This window comes from Spermophilus citellus, assembly GCF_964194105.1.
Source record: "Spermophilus citellus genome assembly, chromosome: 17".
Taxonomy (NCBI): Eukaryota; Metazoa; Chordata; class Mammalia; order Rodentia; family Sciuridae; genus Spermophilus; species Spermophilus citellus.
This window is the reverse complement of record NC_138199.1, coordinates 14299775-14315124: the sequence shown is the minus strand read 5'-3', so window position 1 is coordinate 14315124 and position 15350 is coordinate 14299775. Positions and strand designations below refer to the sequence as shown.

The window sequence follows — 15350 nt, the reverse complement described above, 5'->3', positions numbered from 1 at the left end:
TCCAGGAGTATCTGGAATAGGTAAAGCCCAGAGGCGGCCCACTTTCAGATTGGAGAATGGGATTTCAGCCCCAGGTCCAGCCAGTCTTCTGCCAGCTTTTCCGAAGCCTCCCTCCCAAACAGGACACTGAGTGAGGGCTATAAACACAAGAGCCCACCCTGCTTTATTTACAACACGCAGGCTGTCTGTACAAACAGCTGGCCAATATTATTAAAAACAAAAGAGGTGAGAAACATCACCTTTCTGCTTTTCTTCCTCACTCAGCCAGGCTCTGGTACTCCACCTTTGAGCTGCCATGCTCAAAGGGGGAAGTCCAAAATTAAAAATATAACCGGTGTGGAAGAAAATAAATGGGGAGTGAAGTAGAAGAAAAGATGATGGAGGGGAGTGCTATATTTACACTAGTTTTATAGACAACTGTCCCATTTCATCCGAATTTGAACCCTGACCCAAAAAGTGAGGGGTGAGAGGTCCAAGGGAGAGACATTTTGTGTCTATAGGCCCGGATAGCTTCCTTCCCCCAACTACAATATGTCCAATTTCAAGTCCATAGAAAGGGGAGGAAGGATAGGGTAGGATCGGAAGCCACTCATTTCCATTCCAAACAAGTCTCCTTTGGGGATTCCTGCCCTGAAATAAGGACAGTATCCAAGCTCCAGGGGAACAGACTGAGGATTCTGAGGCTCAGTTCCCAAGTTATGTTGTCATTTTCAAGTTCCAGCCTAGAAATGTCAGGGCTCTCCAGATTTGGGAAGCCCCCCTAATCGCCGGGCCTCTGGCCGCAGTTCCTTGCATTTCTGACAATAAAAGAAGTCAGGGACATTGGTCTTCTTAATCTTAGCACAGGAGAGGTGAATCCATGTCCCACACAGGCTGCACTCAATCATGGGCCGCCCTGCAAAGGGCTTTCGGCAGTAACACGTGATCAGATCCCATGAGTCATCACCTGGGGAAAAGAAGGTTCATTTGATGTTTTGCCTGAGCTCTTGGATCTATCACCAAAGCCCTCCACCCTAATCCCACCATCCCCATTGTTCAGAGAGCAGCCCCAAACCCCTCACCTGATTCTACCATGATGTCCTCATCCATGACCCGCATTTCGCCTTCACTGGAGCTGGCATCTCCATCTTGGCTTGTTTCAGTGCTGCCCACCTCCTTGCCTTCACTGTCAGTGGGAGGGGCTCCTTCAGGGTGCACTGAGGCAGGAGGCCTAGGGGCCTCAGGGGGTGTTGGGAGTACAGGGGCTGGGGTTTCACCCCCTACCACTGCTGCCATCTCTTCCTCTTCCTCCTCCTCTTCCTCTTCCTCCTCCTCCTCTTCAGAGTCTGTATCACTGGGGGGTGCCCTGGGAGGGCCAGGAGGTGGGAGTCTATCCCCCCGCTCAGCCTTTTTCAACTTCCGCTTCTTGCTCTTCTTAATTCGAGACCTCTTTTCCCCATCCCCAGGACTTGGCCGAGGCCGCCGAAGCACCCCAAAGCCAGCCCCACCTCCTGGCCCCAATTTTCGGTTCTTTCTGTCCTTCTTTCGAGGCTGCGAGAGATCTCCCTGGGAAAGGGGCACTGGGGTGAGAGCAGCAGGGGACCGGGAGGTATGTGTCAGGGATGTGGGGGACAGTGGAGATGCCACTTTGGGCCCATCCAAATCAAAGAGAGAGTCCTTGAGCTTCATTTTCTCAAGCAGGGTGGCACTGTCAGGAGCCTGCAGACGTGAGAAGGTGGACCTTGGGGGTCCAGGCTGAGTAGGACCTGCTTGAGCCGCCCTTCTCTTAGATGACTTTGCTTTCTTAACAAAGGTTTGAATGGTTCGAAGATCAGAGGGGGCTGAGTCCCAGCCATCACTGTCTGCAGCACTCTCACCGCGCAATGGAGAGCTGGAGCCAGAGGCTGGCCAATCACTTTCCTTAAAAACAAGGGAGAGCAGGGTCAGCAGGAACCTAGTATCTCATCAGCTGCTTCACAAACCTAGCCTGACAACCAGAGACACCAACCACCAAGTCTCACTGTACTGAAAATTTATTCTTATCCCAATTCCTATCAGCATCTCCTACTGATCACTTTCATGTTACCTCTGCCCTCAAGTTCTCAGCATCTCCCCACACCTGCCCAGGGTCTATGGAACACTGCACCCCCACAGACCAAAGCAACATTTCTTGAACTGTTTCTGTACAGCCTCATTTGTTACCATTTTCAGCTCCCTAAAATGTATCCAGAAACACTTCCATTCCAGTAACCCAATACCACTCCAGAATCTTGACCAATGCCTCCAGATCCCCTCTATCACTGCTGCTCAAGCCAGTTCTCTATTATCCCCCCTCCCACACACCAGCTTTCCTATCACAGCCCTGAACTTCAAATTTACCCAGGTTTATATATCATTTCAGGTAGGTTCCTCCTATAAAATAACACAATCCCACCTCAAGGTAGCTGTTCTCCTGTCCCTACCTCTTTGCTGGGGGGAATGTAACCAGCATAGGCCAAAACAAAACTGCAGAATTTGTTGAAATCCTCAATTGTTCTCCGACGTTTCTCTGGTGGCTGAAAGGAAGGAAACAAGGATCACATGGAAGCCAGACTGGAGGAGCATTCCCAAAGGCACAATCCCTAAAGTGAGAAATCTAGAAAAAGAGGAAGGGTACTGTTGGTAGGCAGTGATACCAGCCTGTAAAGATAAGGGACAGCTCACCTGAGTCTCTGGTTTAAGTGTCGGAGGTGGATCTGTGGAAGTAATAAAAGCTGAGTCAAGGTACTAGGAAACAGTCTGTGTAAAACAGTCTCCACCTCTAACGCATGGAGGTCCCAAGTGAACCCCCTCCTCTCCTCTAGGTCCCTAGCCAGACCAGCAGGCCCCCAGCTGTGTTGGACCCGCCCCTGCTCCCCCTTCCGCCCCAAGAGGGGCGGAGTCTGGGCGCGGCGCCCTCTCGGCCTCGCTATAGCGCTCCCCTCCCCCCAACCGGAGGCCCGGCGCCCCGCCCCCCCCCCCACTCACGGCTTCTTCAGTCTACTCGGATCTCAGCGCCCCACCCCGCCACACCGCTCCCGGGGCCAAGCCCCGGCCACCGCCCGCCCCCGTCCTTTACACGCGCTCAGAGCCCGGAGTTCCTACATCGCCGCGCTCCACCGCCCCGGGTCCTCCAAGACCGAACATACTGCCCGCCGGCACCCAGGGTCCAGGATGACCACGCTGAACCGCTCTCCGCCCTCCGACCCCTTCTCCTCGAGCACGAGGCCGGGCGCGCCCCTCACCCCAAACATACGCGGGCACACACATCCAACGCTACTTAGTGTCTGGGACAGACCGGAGAGCTCGAACCCGGACGCGGCCCCACCTGCCCCCCCACACGCACAAGGCTCCCCACAATTTTCGCCGTCCCTCCGCCCCCATCCGGGGCTTTGGCCCCTCCCCGTCTCGAGCTCCTCGGGCTCCCCGCCGGGCCCCCGGGCCCTGTTCCGAGCTTCGCCGGCCGCCGCCCCCCCCTCCGCCCCCGTACTCACCAAGTCACTAGGCTACAGATCCCTAAACTCCAGCCCCCCAAACCAGCTACTCTTTCCACGGAAGCTCCCCTCACCCTTCGCAACTCCCAGGCTCTAACCCTCGCCGACCAACCTCCCCCCGCCAGTCGCCGGTCTCAACCCCCAACCCTGCCCCACCGCCTCCTACAACTACCCAGTTCGCCTCGCTCTCCGGCTCTCAGCCCCACAACTAGCCCCCGGCACAAGTCTCTCTACCACAGACAATACCCAGACCCCACTTCTCCCCACAACTACCTGCCCACTCCTCTAACAATCACAGGGTTATCTCTGGCGGCAACTACGAGGAGCTCCGGTACTACCGCCACAAACTCCCCCACCTCGACCAATTACCGAGCCCCTCACTCTGTCCTCTCATACATCCTCCCTCCTCAACAACTCTCCGGGCCCCCGATTTCCCCAACCTCCCTGCTCCACGGCCCCAACCAGTACAAGGCCCTTTCGGCCCCTAACCCCCCAAGCTCAGGGTTTCCAGCTCCTATCCCCTGCCGCTCCCCCACCGCGAAAAAGAAACCACACACGGGGTCTCATCTCCAAGTACCCCAACCCAGTCTCCCACTCCTTTCTCCAGGGTCTATAACTCGTCGCTTTCCCAGCTCCAGGGCCAGGCCCCCGACCCCTTCCCCGCACTCCCCCGCTGAGCTCTGGGGCTCGACCTCCAAGTTTGCCAATTGATTCCTCGCCCGCCCGCCGCCAGCTCCGTGCCGGTCGAGAGCTCACCTTCGGGACTGGGCTCCGCCATGGCTTCCAGCATCGCCCCCTCCCCTCCTCCCGGTCCGGCGCCCCCCTCCCCTCAGCCGGGGATCCCGGTGCCGCCTCTGGTGCTCGGTACTCCTACTGCCTCGCTCCACAGAAGTGTCCGCTTCGGCTCCGCTGAGACTCCAGTCCGCTAGCTGCTGCCGCCACCTCCCTTTACCACTGCCTCCCGCACTCCCGGACCGGGCCCCCTCCCCCAGCGCCGCCGGCCGCCTGCTCCCTCCTCCTCCTCCTCTCTTCTCCCTCCTCCCTCCCTCCTTTCCCCCCGACCCCCCTCCGCCGGCGCCGACGCGCAATGCACCAAGGAGCTTGTAGTCCATCCGGGGACAGCGGAAAGGGGACCATATAAGCCTCTGGAACTTCAGGTCCCAGCAAGCCACGGGCTGGCGCAAGCGCAATAAGCCTCTCCCCGTCCCCGGGGAGTGGCGGGGAGCTAGGGTGTTAGTGCATAGACCGGAAGAACACGCAGAGGCCGCTGGGAAATGTAGGCTAGGCGGGACCAAGAATTAAGAGGAAGAAGGGATTAGAACTCTCGGCCACCATACTGCCTCATTCTGCACCTTCTTTCTCCCCCGAAAGACCGCCCCACTTCCGGCAGGGCGGAGAAATGATTGTTGGGAAATGAAGTTCTATTGGTAATAATGTTTTGTGTTTTCCCCCCCTCCCAGTTTTCTCCCTCCCTCGGATTCTACTCCACGGAATCATACAGGCTGACACAAAATTTGTGACAGGCAACTGAGGACAACAGTACTTGCACCACCTCCCACACATGAATAATCTGGAATAACAAAATTGGATGTTTATCTAAAGCAGATACTTTCAAACTTTCTTCACAGGAACCAACAATGAAAAAAGAGTATTTAGGGGCTGGGGATGTGGCTCAAGCGGTAGCGCGCTCGCCTGGCGTGCGTGCGACCCAGGTTCGATCCTCAGCACCACATACCAACAAAGATGTTGTGTCCTCCGAGAACTAAAAAATAAATATTAAAAATTCTCTCCCTCTCTCTCTCTCTCTCCCCCTCCCTCCCCCCTCTCTCACTCTAAAAAAATTTAAAAAAAAAGAAAAAAGAGTATTTAGAATCCAAGAAACCCGTACATGAAACTAGTGTTTCACCATTGACAAACGCATCCTTTTTATGCTGACAGGGAAATGCCCAACATCAACAGAATAAACCAAAAAATATATCTGTTCCTCCAAATAATACCCATTCCCTCCCTCCTCTTACCCCACCGCTGAAGCCCACAAGGTCTTGGAAACACTGAAAAGAAAAGCCGGAGAGAGCAACACAAAGCAAAATTCAGTTCAGCTTGGTGGTTTCCTCTTTATTGATGTGCCTCCTACCTTCCCCCGACAATTTCAGGCCCTTCCATCTACCCCCCAAAAAGAAGGTAATGAAAGGAAGGGACTGTTGGGGTTCTGAGCCCCCTGGGCAGTTAGAAAGGAACAGAAACCAAAACAATCACTGGAGGTGACAGAGATTGACAATCAAGAAGTCTAAAGTGGAGTCAGGATGGAGAACAAAGAAAGGTGGGGAAAGGGGAGAAAGGAGAAGTACAAGAGGTCATGTCCACCATTACCCCTCCTGCTAAGAGGGGCTGGAGAAAGAGCCTCAAACATTAAGAAGTGCAGGTCCCAAAGAAGGGAGGTGGTGTATGAGCCTGAAGGAGGTGGAGGTCAAGAAAAGGGTGCCACCTCTCTGTGGAATGGGACCCCCCACCTCAGGGGCAGCAGCTTCACAGACCGTAGACACTTTCATCACTGTAGGCAATGTATAGAAAGAAGTCTTCTTCGTGGTGTTCCTGGGAATGAAAAGAGAAACTGGTGTTCAGGGAACTGGTTTCAGTTACTTGAACCATTCACTAACCAGATACATTCTTCAAGAACCATTCTTCTTAAGGACCCCCAAAACCAGTGCCTTACTCTCCTTCATTGACAGTAGGCTCTGCAGTAGTCCTGAGGCAAAATATTTGTGTTTTCTGATATTTTGGAATGAGGAAGGGAACTAGGTAGTCACCATAAGAACAGTTCCTCTAGTTCACTGGTTGATTCCCTTCTCTCTACTCCCGCTGTTCTGTCCAACTCCAACCCAAGACAGACAGGAGGTTTTAATGCTACTAATGTTAATTCAAAAAATTAGCACTTTCTTCCCCTCAAGCTCTCCCAGAACTCCCTTCCAAAACCTCTATTACTTCCCAGGAACCATACCTGGTATAGCTGACCCATAGTGGCACTAGTGGGTGGAATGACATTGTTGACAAAGAAAAACAAGGCATCCTCAGCTCGGAGATGTATTCGCTTCCGGATCAAGAAGTAGAACTGACCAACTGCCAAAGATATAAGGTGCAAGAAAGTCACAGAGGTCATAAATGCCTTTCAAAGAGCAGCTGCTAGATGGAGCCTCCTCCCACAGAGATGGCACTCCCACCAATAGGAAGCAAACCTAGGTCTTGGGTCAGGTTCCCACCTGTGAGATCAGAAGGCACCAAGTATTTCTTTTTGTCCAGATCTCCTATCCGAGCTTTAGGAGCCTTTTCCACTATCACCTGATAAAGGAAAGATGAAAATTAAGAGACATAAAGACTACAGACCACAGCTCCACTGATCAGGAACTCAAGCTACAGTATATTCCCAGTACTCAAACCTGCCCCAGACTCATTTTTCTTTGTCTCTGTACATGCGATGCAGCACTGAGTCCAGAGATCCCGACCCCTCTGGCTCACCTAAATACCCAGGATGGATCCCCCAAAAGCGCGTCATAACAAACAAGTACCTTAATCAAAGGAGAGGGTGACTTGTCTAGGCTGACTTGAGCTTCAATCTCGAAAACTCGGCTAGCTGGGAGGATGACCATAAAAAGCCCAGACTGTCAAATCCCCACGGCCTCACTCACACAGATGCCAAAATTTCTCTCTCCGGTCGACATCCCCTCAACCCCCAGCTCTTCCTTCAGCTATTCCACTCCTTTCAACCCTCCTCTCAGGGACAGCAGTTTTGGGCTCAATTCTTGCCCCACCACAGACGGGCAGCCCAATTCTGGCGCTGCTGGTCTCAAACCCAAGCCCAGGCTTGGCGTCAGCGTCAGCACCCTGAGCCCTCGGCCTGGCTACTGTCCTCACCGGGACCCGGTCCGGGTATTTCTTTCGGATCTTCTCGCCCTCAGAGCGGCGCTTCTCGAACGGATGCTCCTCTTTGTACACGAACTTCATCCTCCCGGGAACCGGGCTGGACCGAGCTGGGCTGAGGGAACCCGGGGGGAGGGGGGGCCGGGATGGGGGGGCGGCGGCGACGGCGGCGACGCGCGGGCGGACTCAGCGGAGCGATCCACGAACTTGCGCCACTTCCCTATTCACCAACCCCGCCCCCGACCTTCCGGGGTTGCCCCGCCTGCTAAGATACGCTAAGTGGCACAGCGCACTAACGCCGCTAGCGTAGCACCACCCACAGTCCGTCCACCTCACGTCATCTGCGTAATCTCTTTGGAATCAATTTGTGGGCTACGCAGGCAACGTAGCAAAAGTTGTTGGGTTTTACTACGGTGAAAAATACTAAAAACCTTTTCTCCACCTCCCCCAGCCACTAAGTTTGGAATGGAAAGGGATAAGAGATGATAATCATAGTATGAGACTTGGTTCTCCAGAAGTTATTTTCGGAAATAACGTAGGAGAAGACCAGAGACAATTACAAGGCTAGCTATTCACGAAACGTGTTGCTACGTTGAAGGCGGCCGTTGACACCAAAACAAAGTAGTACCCAAGTGGCGGAAACGAACTCCAGAAACAAGAGGAAAGGAAAGAAATAGATGTTCGGACAGGTGTATATAAGGATTATTGACCAGGAATGAGCGGACCGATAAGGATTCGAAATGAACTCCAAAAGGCAGGAACCACGCCAGGGCGGAAGAACACTCCAGAATTTGTTTTCTACGAAAGTCATGTGATCTCAGAGAAGGGCGGAGCGTCACGTGGCGGGTGCAAAGAAGTAGAGCCGGCTACGGGGAGGAGGTGCCAGGGAGGCGGGGCCACGGCAAGAGAGGGTTAGGCCCGCCCGGAACCTGGGTGCCATCCACCTGGGGGCAGCGGGGGCTCAGCCAGGCCACGTCAGTCCCCTGAAGCCAGGTTTTTCTCCAGCTATATGCCCTTTGGAGTCTCCAGGATTCAGCTACTTTCGTCATTCCATACACTACTGCTCTGAAGCTGCCTCACTCTCATTCTGTCACTTGGGCCCTTCCAGCCAAAGTAGCTGAAACCTACTATTCACTACTTTATCTCCATATTCATCACCAACTTTCCGGTGGATGTGAACACAGTCCCCTCCCTTCATTTCCCAAAACCCCAGAGAAGGACCTAGGGCAGCTTTGGTTTCAAAGTTATAATGCATGGTTTAAAAGAGAGGAAAGGGGAAAAAAAGAGAGAAAGCTAGTTACAGGTTGGAGGGAATCTAGGGAGAAAAATAGAGGGAAAGAAAGGGAAGGACAAGTTTAGGGAGGATCCAGTGGCCCAAAATCCCAGTCTCCCACCCACAGCCCAGCCCTTGGAGCAGGAGTGAAGAATTAGATCAATTTTTTTTACAAGAGTTTAAAAAAAAAAATCAAATCACAACAAAGCTGACTTGGCTTCTCTTTGAGCCTCCTGGATCACGGTATGTCTGTCTCTCACTCCAGCCAGTCCTGCCTCTCCACCAGACAGTTTCGGCTCTCCAAGGCCTCCACCTGTCCCAGTCTGGGGTTTCCATGGAGTGTGAACACGAAGTTAGAGTGAGGCTGCTTCACAGTCTGGCCCATGTGTCCATCCAGACTCCAAATGGAGTGTAGGGCTCCCAGGGCAGAGGGGTGGGAGGGGCAGACCCTGCCCAGGCAGTCCTCACATTGGACAGGGCATCTGACGGCATCCCAAGGGCTTGCCCTCCCTTCCCCCCCACCCCAACTCAGGTGGAGGGGCAGCAGCTGTCACCAGAGCCTATGTTGGTGAAGATTTCGGCTCAACACGGATCGAACATCAGCGGTGAACCTGGGATGACAATAACTTGCATTGGTGGAGTACCTTATAGTTGACATCCTCACAACACTAGTGTAAGGCACCTCACTGGATACAGGGCAGAATTAAACACTACTTTCACATGATGAGACAGGTCATTTGAACAAAACCCTATGGCTAAGAATGACGAGCTTTGGAATTGAGAAGACCTTGTCCAAACATTTAAGCTCTTAAGGGAAGAAAGGTAAGTAAACAAAACTCGGCAAATGTTTTTATTCCCTTGGGATCCCCCACCTCTATCTATCTTTCCTCAGAAATCCAGATTATCTAGAACTCACTTCCCTTACCTGAGGGCATCCAGCATTGGGAGCAGATTGAGAAGGGCCGTGTCACTGGGGTCACTGAACCAGGATTTGATGGGGATGGCGTTGTCTGGAGAGGGTGAAAATGTAGATGAGAAGAAAGGATTCAAGAGATACTGGAAGTTTTTCCTGAAAATCATTACTTAAAAAACTATACCTCCACCACCCAAGTCAACAGCCTAAGTAAAAATCTTCCTGATTATACATTAATCACCCAAATTCATACTAGTGTGAAGTTTCTAGTTAAATTTTATTATCATTGTGGCCCACCTGAAACAAATGATACAGGAATCTGACTTGTGAAATTCACACATGGGGGCGGGTATCTCACTTGAAATAGAGAACTTGCACGTGGACCAGGAAATCCCAGTCCTCAAAGCCCAGGTATCCAGCCTTCTAGTTCCCTCCATTCAAAATGCCTCATGAGTGGGCTGAGTATGTTGCTGCTGGTTGACCAGCATGTACAAGACCCTGGGTTCCATCCCCAGCACTGCCAAAGTGGGGTGGGGAGGGAAAAAAAAAAAAAAAACAACCCATGAGTCATGTCCTGGCCCTGACAGACTCATCACCTTCCCCCATACCTGGGTGGCTCCTGTAAGCCCCTGGTGAATTATCCAGGATGACAATGCTGGAGAGGTCACTGTGGACCACAGAGAGGTCCTTGATGTAGCTGCCCAACTCCAAAGTGCAGTGCTGAAAGGCAGGGGATTATGGAGTACACCTCCCCAACTTCCCCATCAAGGCAACTGCCTCAAAGCCAGATCCCTCCCTAGTGGCCTGCATCACTTTTAAACCTCGACTCTAGCTCCTTACCTGTCTGTAGTATCTCCTCTTGAGAATGCTTCTGCTGTTGTCCAGTTTATCTGCCACAGCAGAGCCATAAATCTCCATGCTTGCTGTAAACACCACCAGCTCGTACCACTGGCTCACCTGAAATAGATTGGAAGAAAAAGAGGTGTCACAGGAGGCGATGATTCATTAAGATGTACAGGGTGAGTTGTGTGTGTGTGTGTGTTGCGCGCGCTCCCTCTATGTCTCATGCACCTGCATGCGTGCGCGCGCGCTCTCTCTCTCTCTCTCTCTCTCTCTCACACACACACACACACACACACACACACACACACCTCCCCCTACTCCACCCTGGGTTTTTTAAACTGGTGTACAGTTCTTTTTCAGTCTAATGCTTCAGGCCTCCTAGCAACATCAAATGTCTTTGGGGACAGGAAATTCTGAAATTCCCCAAACCTTCAAAATCAGTGTGTGAGGCTTTCCATAACTTAAGATTCAAAAATACAAACACAAATGAGTAGGATGCCCATGGAAGAATAGAATTATATCAGTATAACAAATGAAACCCAACTACTGAAAGTCATTCCTTTACCTTCATACATCCTTCCCTCTCCAAAATTCCCCTCACCCACTTCTCGCCCCTTTCCCCAAATCCCCTAAAATCCCCAAGCCCTACAACTATTCCTTCATTACAGAATTCCCTTTAGCTTGTGTATACTCACCACTTCTAAGAAGAAGTCCACATGGGGCCGCTTATGTACAAAAAAACGGACAGGATGTTTGTCTATGACCACCTGTAGAAAGGAAGGACTGAGCAAATTCTGAACACCATGACACAGGCCTAGACAACATCTCTGTAACCCCCACTACCTCCTGCTTTCCAGGCTGACACAGGTGCCAGGGATCAGGGACCAGATACTCTGGGCAAGGGAGCCCAGGACTGGGCAGAGTAACAGACACAACCCTTTCATCACTATCCATCCCCACACACCTTGAGAATAAAGTCAGGAGGCGTTCCAGGCCGCACTGTGGGCCTCAAGACCCCATCATGGTGGGAGTGAATAAGTGTCTCATCCAGATCCAGCACCAGGATCTTCCTCTTTACCTGGGCTGAACCACATGGGAAAGAAAAACAGCAACTGACCTCCAGCCCATAGGTGGACTCCTACTTCATCTCAAGGGGTCTTTCCAGCCACCATACTCACCTAGCCGATTCCGAGACACAGGAGATAAAGGGAGGATATCATATCGAACAGTTTGGTACTGAATTACCTAAAGATAACGAGAGAAAGGATTAGAATACTTAACAAGGACATCTTCCCCAGTAATAATAACAGGTATCAAAAACTGACTATTTATCACATGCTGGGCACTACGTGATTTAGGATTGTTTCACTTAATCCTTAAAACTATTCTAATAATATTATTATCCCTCTTCCCCAAAACCTTTTTTTTTTTTGGGGGGGGGAGGAGTACTGGGGATTTTACCAGGAATACTTTACCACTGAGCTACATCCCATTCCTTTTTAGTTTTTATTTGAGACAGGATATCACTAAGTTGCTGAGGCTGGCTTCAAACTTGTAATCCTCCTGCCTCAGTCTCCCAAGTTGCTGGTTTACATGTTTGCACCACCATGCCCGGTGTTATTATCCCTATTTTAAGAATGAAGAAACTGAGGATTCCAAGGTTTCAACATCTTACCTCCCCAATTTAGAATGAAAACTGCATGAGTGCATGAATTTTGTCCCAATCATGGCTTCTTTCCCATTGCCTAGGACACTGCAGCAAGGGTGGGCAGTTAATATTAACAGAATCAATGAAGGGGTAGAGTCAGGATTGTTCTCTGAAGACTGACCCAAGAGCCTGCCATCTTAACCATGATGTTTGGTATGCTGAACAAAGAAATCCCGACTTTCACTCCAAGGATTCATTGTGGAAACATCATCTTCCATTGGGAACTAAAAGCCTCAGACTCTTGGTGGACAAGGAGATCCTTGGTTTGCTAAGGGGAATAGAGAATGAGGGAATCCAAAGGTTGTCAGGTCAGCTAAGTTCCTCTGGCTGGTGGCCACCAGACCTATTTTAGCCAGCCACCTGTCCATTTGTGTCTCTACAAGCCAAGTCACAAGTTTCAGAGAACCTCAACCCCCTGAACAACCTCCTTAGCCCAGTACCCATGTTAGGCAGAGAATATTGGAAAGCTCCACCTGCCAGAATGAAGTAAGGCCTTTGAGAGAGAAGTGAAGAAGGGACAGGAATGTCACCACCTCAGCCTTCCAGCTTTCCTTCTCCAAGCCTTCTCTAGAGGATATTTCCCAAGTCAGATCTACCATGCAAAGCCTGGCAATTCTCTCTGTTCTTTTCTTCTAAGGCACACTCTTTGATCTATGCCTAGGCCCCAAGCCAAACCAGAACCAGGCTTCCCCTGTTTGCAAACCAAAAAATCCTCTCTCCCCTTAATCCCAAGGCATCTGCCCTTCTTTTCTCCCTGGGCTGTGATGAGGGCTGAAACAGCTCGGGTATCCTGCCCTCCTATCTCGGGTTGCATATGCTGGGCATGTAGGGAATGCTCCAAGTGTTTGCCAGAAAGCGGGGTGGGGGAGGAAACTAGACTGGAAAGGAAGACAAAAGGCTGTTGGGTCAGTGTTACCCAAAAAGCAATTCTGGAAGTAACTAACTTTCCAATAAATGGACTGGAGTACTACTCCCCTAAAACTGGTGTATTAGGGGGGAGAAGAGGGAATTCTCAGGACAAGATCAGACAGAGAATGGATGACAGTCAACACATAAAGAAAACCCCAGGAGCTAGCTTCACATTTGTCTCAGCCTTTCTGACCTAAATTTTTTCTTGGCTTCTAACTTTCTTAGGGTAATAGCCCTGCCTACAACCATCACCTCCCCAAACAGTGGGAGCTCTAAATCAGGAACTGGAAGAAATAAACCGTTGGAGAGGAAGAACCCAAGGCCAGGCCTTTCCCCAAAATCAGTAAGTCAATCACCACTCCCACCCAGGGCTTTCTGGGAATTCTCTTGACCCAGGCCACCCCTACTATATTTTATTCCTTCAAATTGTATTGAAATATGCCAGAGAATACAGACTTCTACACCCCAGCTCACTCAGTTTTCCCCACACTCCTTCAGAGTATTTGCCCAACTGGTGATGACAACACAGGGGCACATTCACTAAGTGATGTTAGCCAAAGGAGCTTCTTCAACCTTGGAGAAAAGCTTTGAAGGAGGGAACCTAGAGATGCCTAGGTACATCCAAACAGTCTGACCCCACCCCCTCCCAATTCTAAGGTCTTCTGGAGCAACAAGCACATCTTCAAATGCAAGCTGTACTAACCAGCCTGTCTCCTAACCCAGATGCCCAAACTTTAATGTGCTCCCTCCTACAACTAAGGAATGTCATCATAAAAGCATCTTTTTCTGTCCAGAGTCCCAATAAATCCATAATCCTACAATCCCACTATGAAATAAGTTTCCAGGGCCTTTTTGGAGGAGTTTCCTTAACAGAAACTGCAGAGGTTTCTCCTTCATACCAAGGGCTTTCCCCAAGTTCCCATCCTAGTTTGTTACATATGCCCTCCCACCCTTGACACACATAAGCCTCTCTCTCCAAGACCAAACAGACCCAGAGGTTCCAACAGGAGGGTCTTTCACAAGTCCACATCCATAGATCTGGCTGCCAGCAAACAGGTGTTCCCCGCCTCTCGGTTTCTTTAGCAACAACTCCAGCTTTCTTAAAGAGCGCCCCACCCACCACTCTAGCCCCCAAGAGTTGCCAAATCCTGTGCTATCTAGTCCCATTAAAAACCCCAGATCTCAGTTCTCTTATAAGGGTCTCCCTCACCACCCTACGTCCCGCTTAGGATGCCCTAATCCTCTCGTAGAAAAGCCCCGTCAGGACTCCCTTCTTGGGCCCAGAGGCCTGACACTTTCCGAAAACCCATGAGCACCAAGAACAGAGTTCCCCACCACCGCCAGTGCCCACCCAGGCTCACCGTGCGGATCTGCCTCCGCAAAAGGTAAATGAAGAAGCTCCAGAGCTTGGCGGCGAAGGCCACGAACGTGCGCAGCCCCAGCAGACACTGCGTCCGCATCATCCCGATGACCCCGGCACCGCCGGCCCCGGGGCCCCCGCGGCCCAGCTCAGCCAGCCCCCCGGGGGCAGCCCCCCGCCGCCGGGAGGGGGAACGGGGGCCCCGAGTGGCAGAAAAGGCTGCAGAGAAGGGCACGGAACGGGCGGCTCAGAAAGCCACCCCCGGCGAGGGGAAAGCCCAGCGGAACGGGGATCTGGGGGACAGGCGTGGGCAGCCCGCGGGAGCCCACATGGGCGGGGAGGGGCACCGACGGCTTCGCGAAGTTTGCAGGCCGAAACAGGTCGGGCAAGGACGGGGTCCTCTGAGACTAGGAGGGAAGGGGATGGAGAATTGGGGGAGGGGGTAGTGGGGGAGGGGGTTAGGGAAAAGGGAGGGAGGGAGACGGGAGGGGGAGGGGAGGGGAAGCGGAGGGTGGCCCGCTGCGCAGGCGCACTAGGGGGCTGCCCGCGGGAAAGGGGCGGGCGGGGGCAGAGGCGCGCGAAGGGCCGCAGCGAGAGAATGGGCAGGCTGAGCGGAAAGAGCAGGGTAGCAAGGGGAGGGGGAGACGAAAGGCGCGGAGCGCTAGACCGAAGTGGCCTCCCCCTCCCCGAGGTCGGCGGTCTCTTAGCCGCTGGGGAGCGGGGCTGCAGCTTCTGCAGCTGGATTTCCCACTCTGACAGGCGCCATTTTACCGCCCAGAGGTCTCCCTCCTCCTCTCTTTCCCCCCTCCTCTTCCCCTCTGACACTACTTCCGGTGGTGACGTGTATTCGCTTCACCGGGACTAAAGTTCCCCCTACTCGGTCTTACGGGGGTAGGGATAAGGAAAGGCGAGCGCGCCCCCAACAACACTTCGATATT

General features: G+C 52.2%; 3 protein-coding genes across 4 annotated transcripts; all 3 read right to left on the bottom strand.

Moving 5' to 3' along the window:
• Nucleotides 1-142: 142 nt before the first annotated feature.
• On the bottom strand, nt 143-4529 carry PHF23 (PHD finger protein 23). Its single transcript, XM_081272772.1, has 5 exons — nt 4248-4529; nt 2683-2714; nt 2442-2534; nt 1062-1899; nt 143-946 (listed from the first exon to the last, which is right to left on the bottom strand). The coding sequence occupies exons 1-5, from the start codon at nt 4279-4281 to the stop codon at nt 732-734; spliced, it is 1212 nt and encodes a 403-aa protein (XP_081128898.1). The 5' UTR covers nt 4282-4529; the 3' UTR covers nt 143-731.
• A 1056-nt stretch (nt 4530-5585) lies between these two features.
• Nucleotides 5586-7601, bottom strand: GABARAP (GABA type A receptor-associated protein). Of its 2 annotated transcripts, none has more exons than XM_081271076.1 (4): nt 7401-7601; nt 6749-6827; nt 6490-6608; nt 5586-6083 (listed from the first exon to the last, which is right to left on the bottom strand). In XM_081271076.1, the coding sequence occupies exons 1-4, from the start codon at nt 7488-7490 to the stop codon at nt 6018-6020; spliced, it is 354 nt and encodes a 117-aa protein (XP_081127202.1). In that variant the 5' UTR covers nt 7491-7601; the 3' UTR covers nt 5586-6017. The 2 variants fall into 2 exon arrangements, with proteins under 2 accessions (XP_081127202.1, XP_081127203.1); XM_081271077.1 differs by lacking the exon at nt 7401-7601 and adding an exon at nt 7055-7276.
• Nucleotides 7602-8637: 1036 nt separating this feature from the next.
• On the bottom strand, nt 8638-15242 carry CTDNEP1 (CTD nuclear envelope phosphatase 1). Its single transcript, XM_081271075.1, has 8 exons — nt 14414-15242; nt 11614-11680; nt 11400-11518; nt 11131-11202; nt 10433-10549; nt 10201-10312; nt 9605-9689; nt 8638-9290 (listed from the first exon to the last, which is right to left on the bottom strand). Exons 1-8 carry the CDS (start codon nt 14513-14515, stop codon nt 9230-9232), a joined length of 735 nt encoding a protein of 244 aa, XP_081127201.1. The 5' UTR covers nt 14516-15242; the 3' UTR covers nt 8638-9229.
• Nucleotides 15243-15350: the final 108 nt, after the last annotated feature.

Coding starts and splice junctions, on each gene's coding strand:
- PHF23 (XM_081272772.1), bottom strand. CDS start 4,281: ATGCTGGAAGCCATGGCGGAGCCCAGTCCCGAAG. Junction 2,715..4,247: donor GGCGGAGCCCAGTCCCGAAG/GTGAGCTCTCGA, acceptor TTACTTCCACAG/ATCCACCTCCGACACTTAAA. Junction 1,900..2,441: donor ACATTCCCCCCAGCAAAGAG/GTAGGGACAGGA, acceptor CTTGTTTTTAAG/GAAAGTGATTGGCCAGCCTC.
- GABARAP (XM_081271076.1), bottom strand. CDS start 7,490: ATGAAGTTCGTGTACAAAGAGGAGCATCCGTTCGAGAAGCGCCGCTCT. Junction 6,609..6,748: donor GGTGCCTTCTGATCTCACAG/GTGGGAACCTGA, acceptor TATCTTTGGCAG/TTGGTCAGTTCTACTTCTTG. Junction 6,084..6,489: donor CTATGGGTCAGCTATACCAG/GTATGGTTCCTG, acceptor TTTCATTCCCAG/GAACACCACGAAGAAGACTT.
- CTDNEP1 (XM_081271075.1), bottom strand. CDS start 14,515: ATGATGCGGACGCAGTGTCTGCTGGGGCTGCGCACGTTCGTGGCCTTC. Junction 10,313..10,432: donor AGAGGAGATACTACAGACAG/GTAAGGAGCTAG, acceptor CCTGCCTTTCAG/CACTGCACTTTGGAGTTGGG. Junction 9,690..10,200: donor GGCTTACAGGAGCCACCCAG/GTATGGGGGAAG, acceptor CACCCTCTCCAG/ACAACGCCATCCCCATCAAA.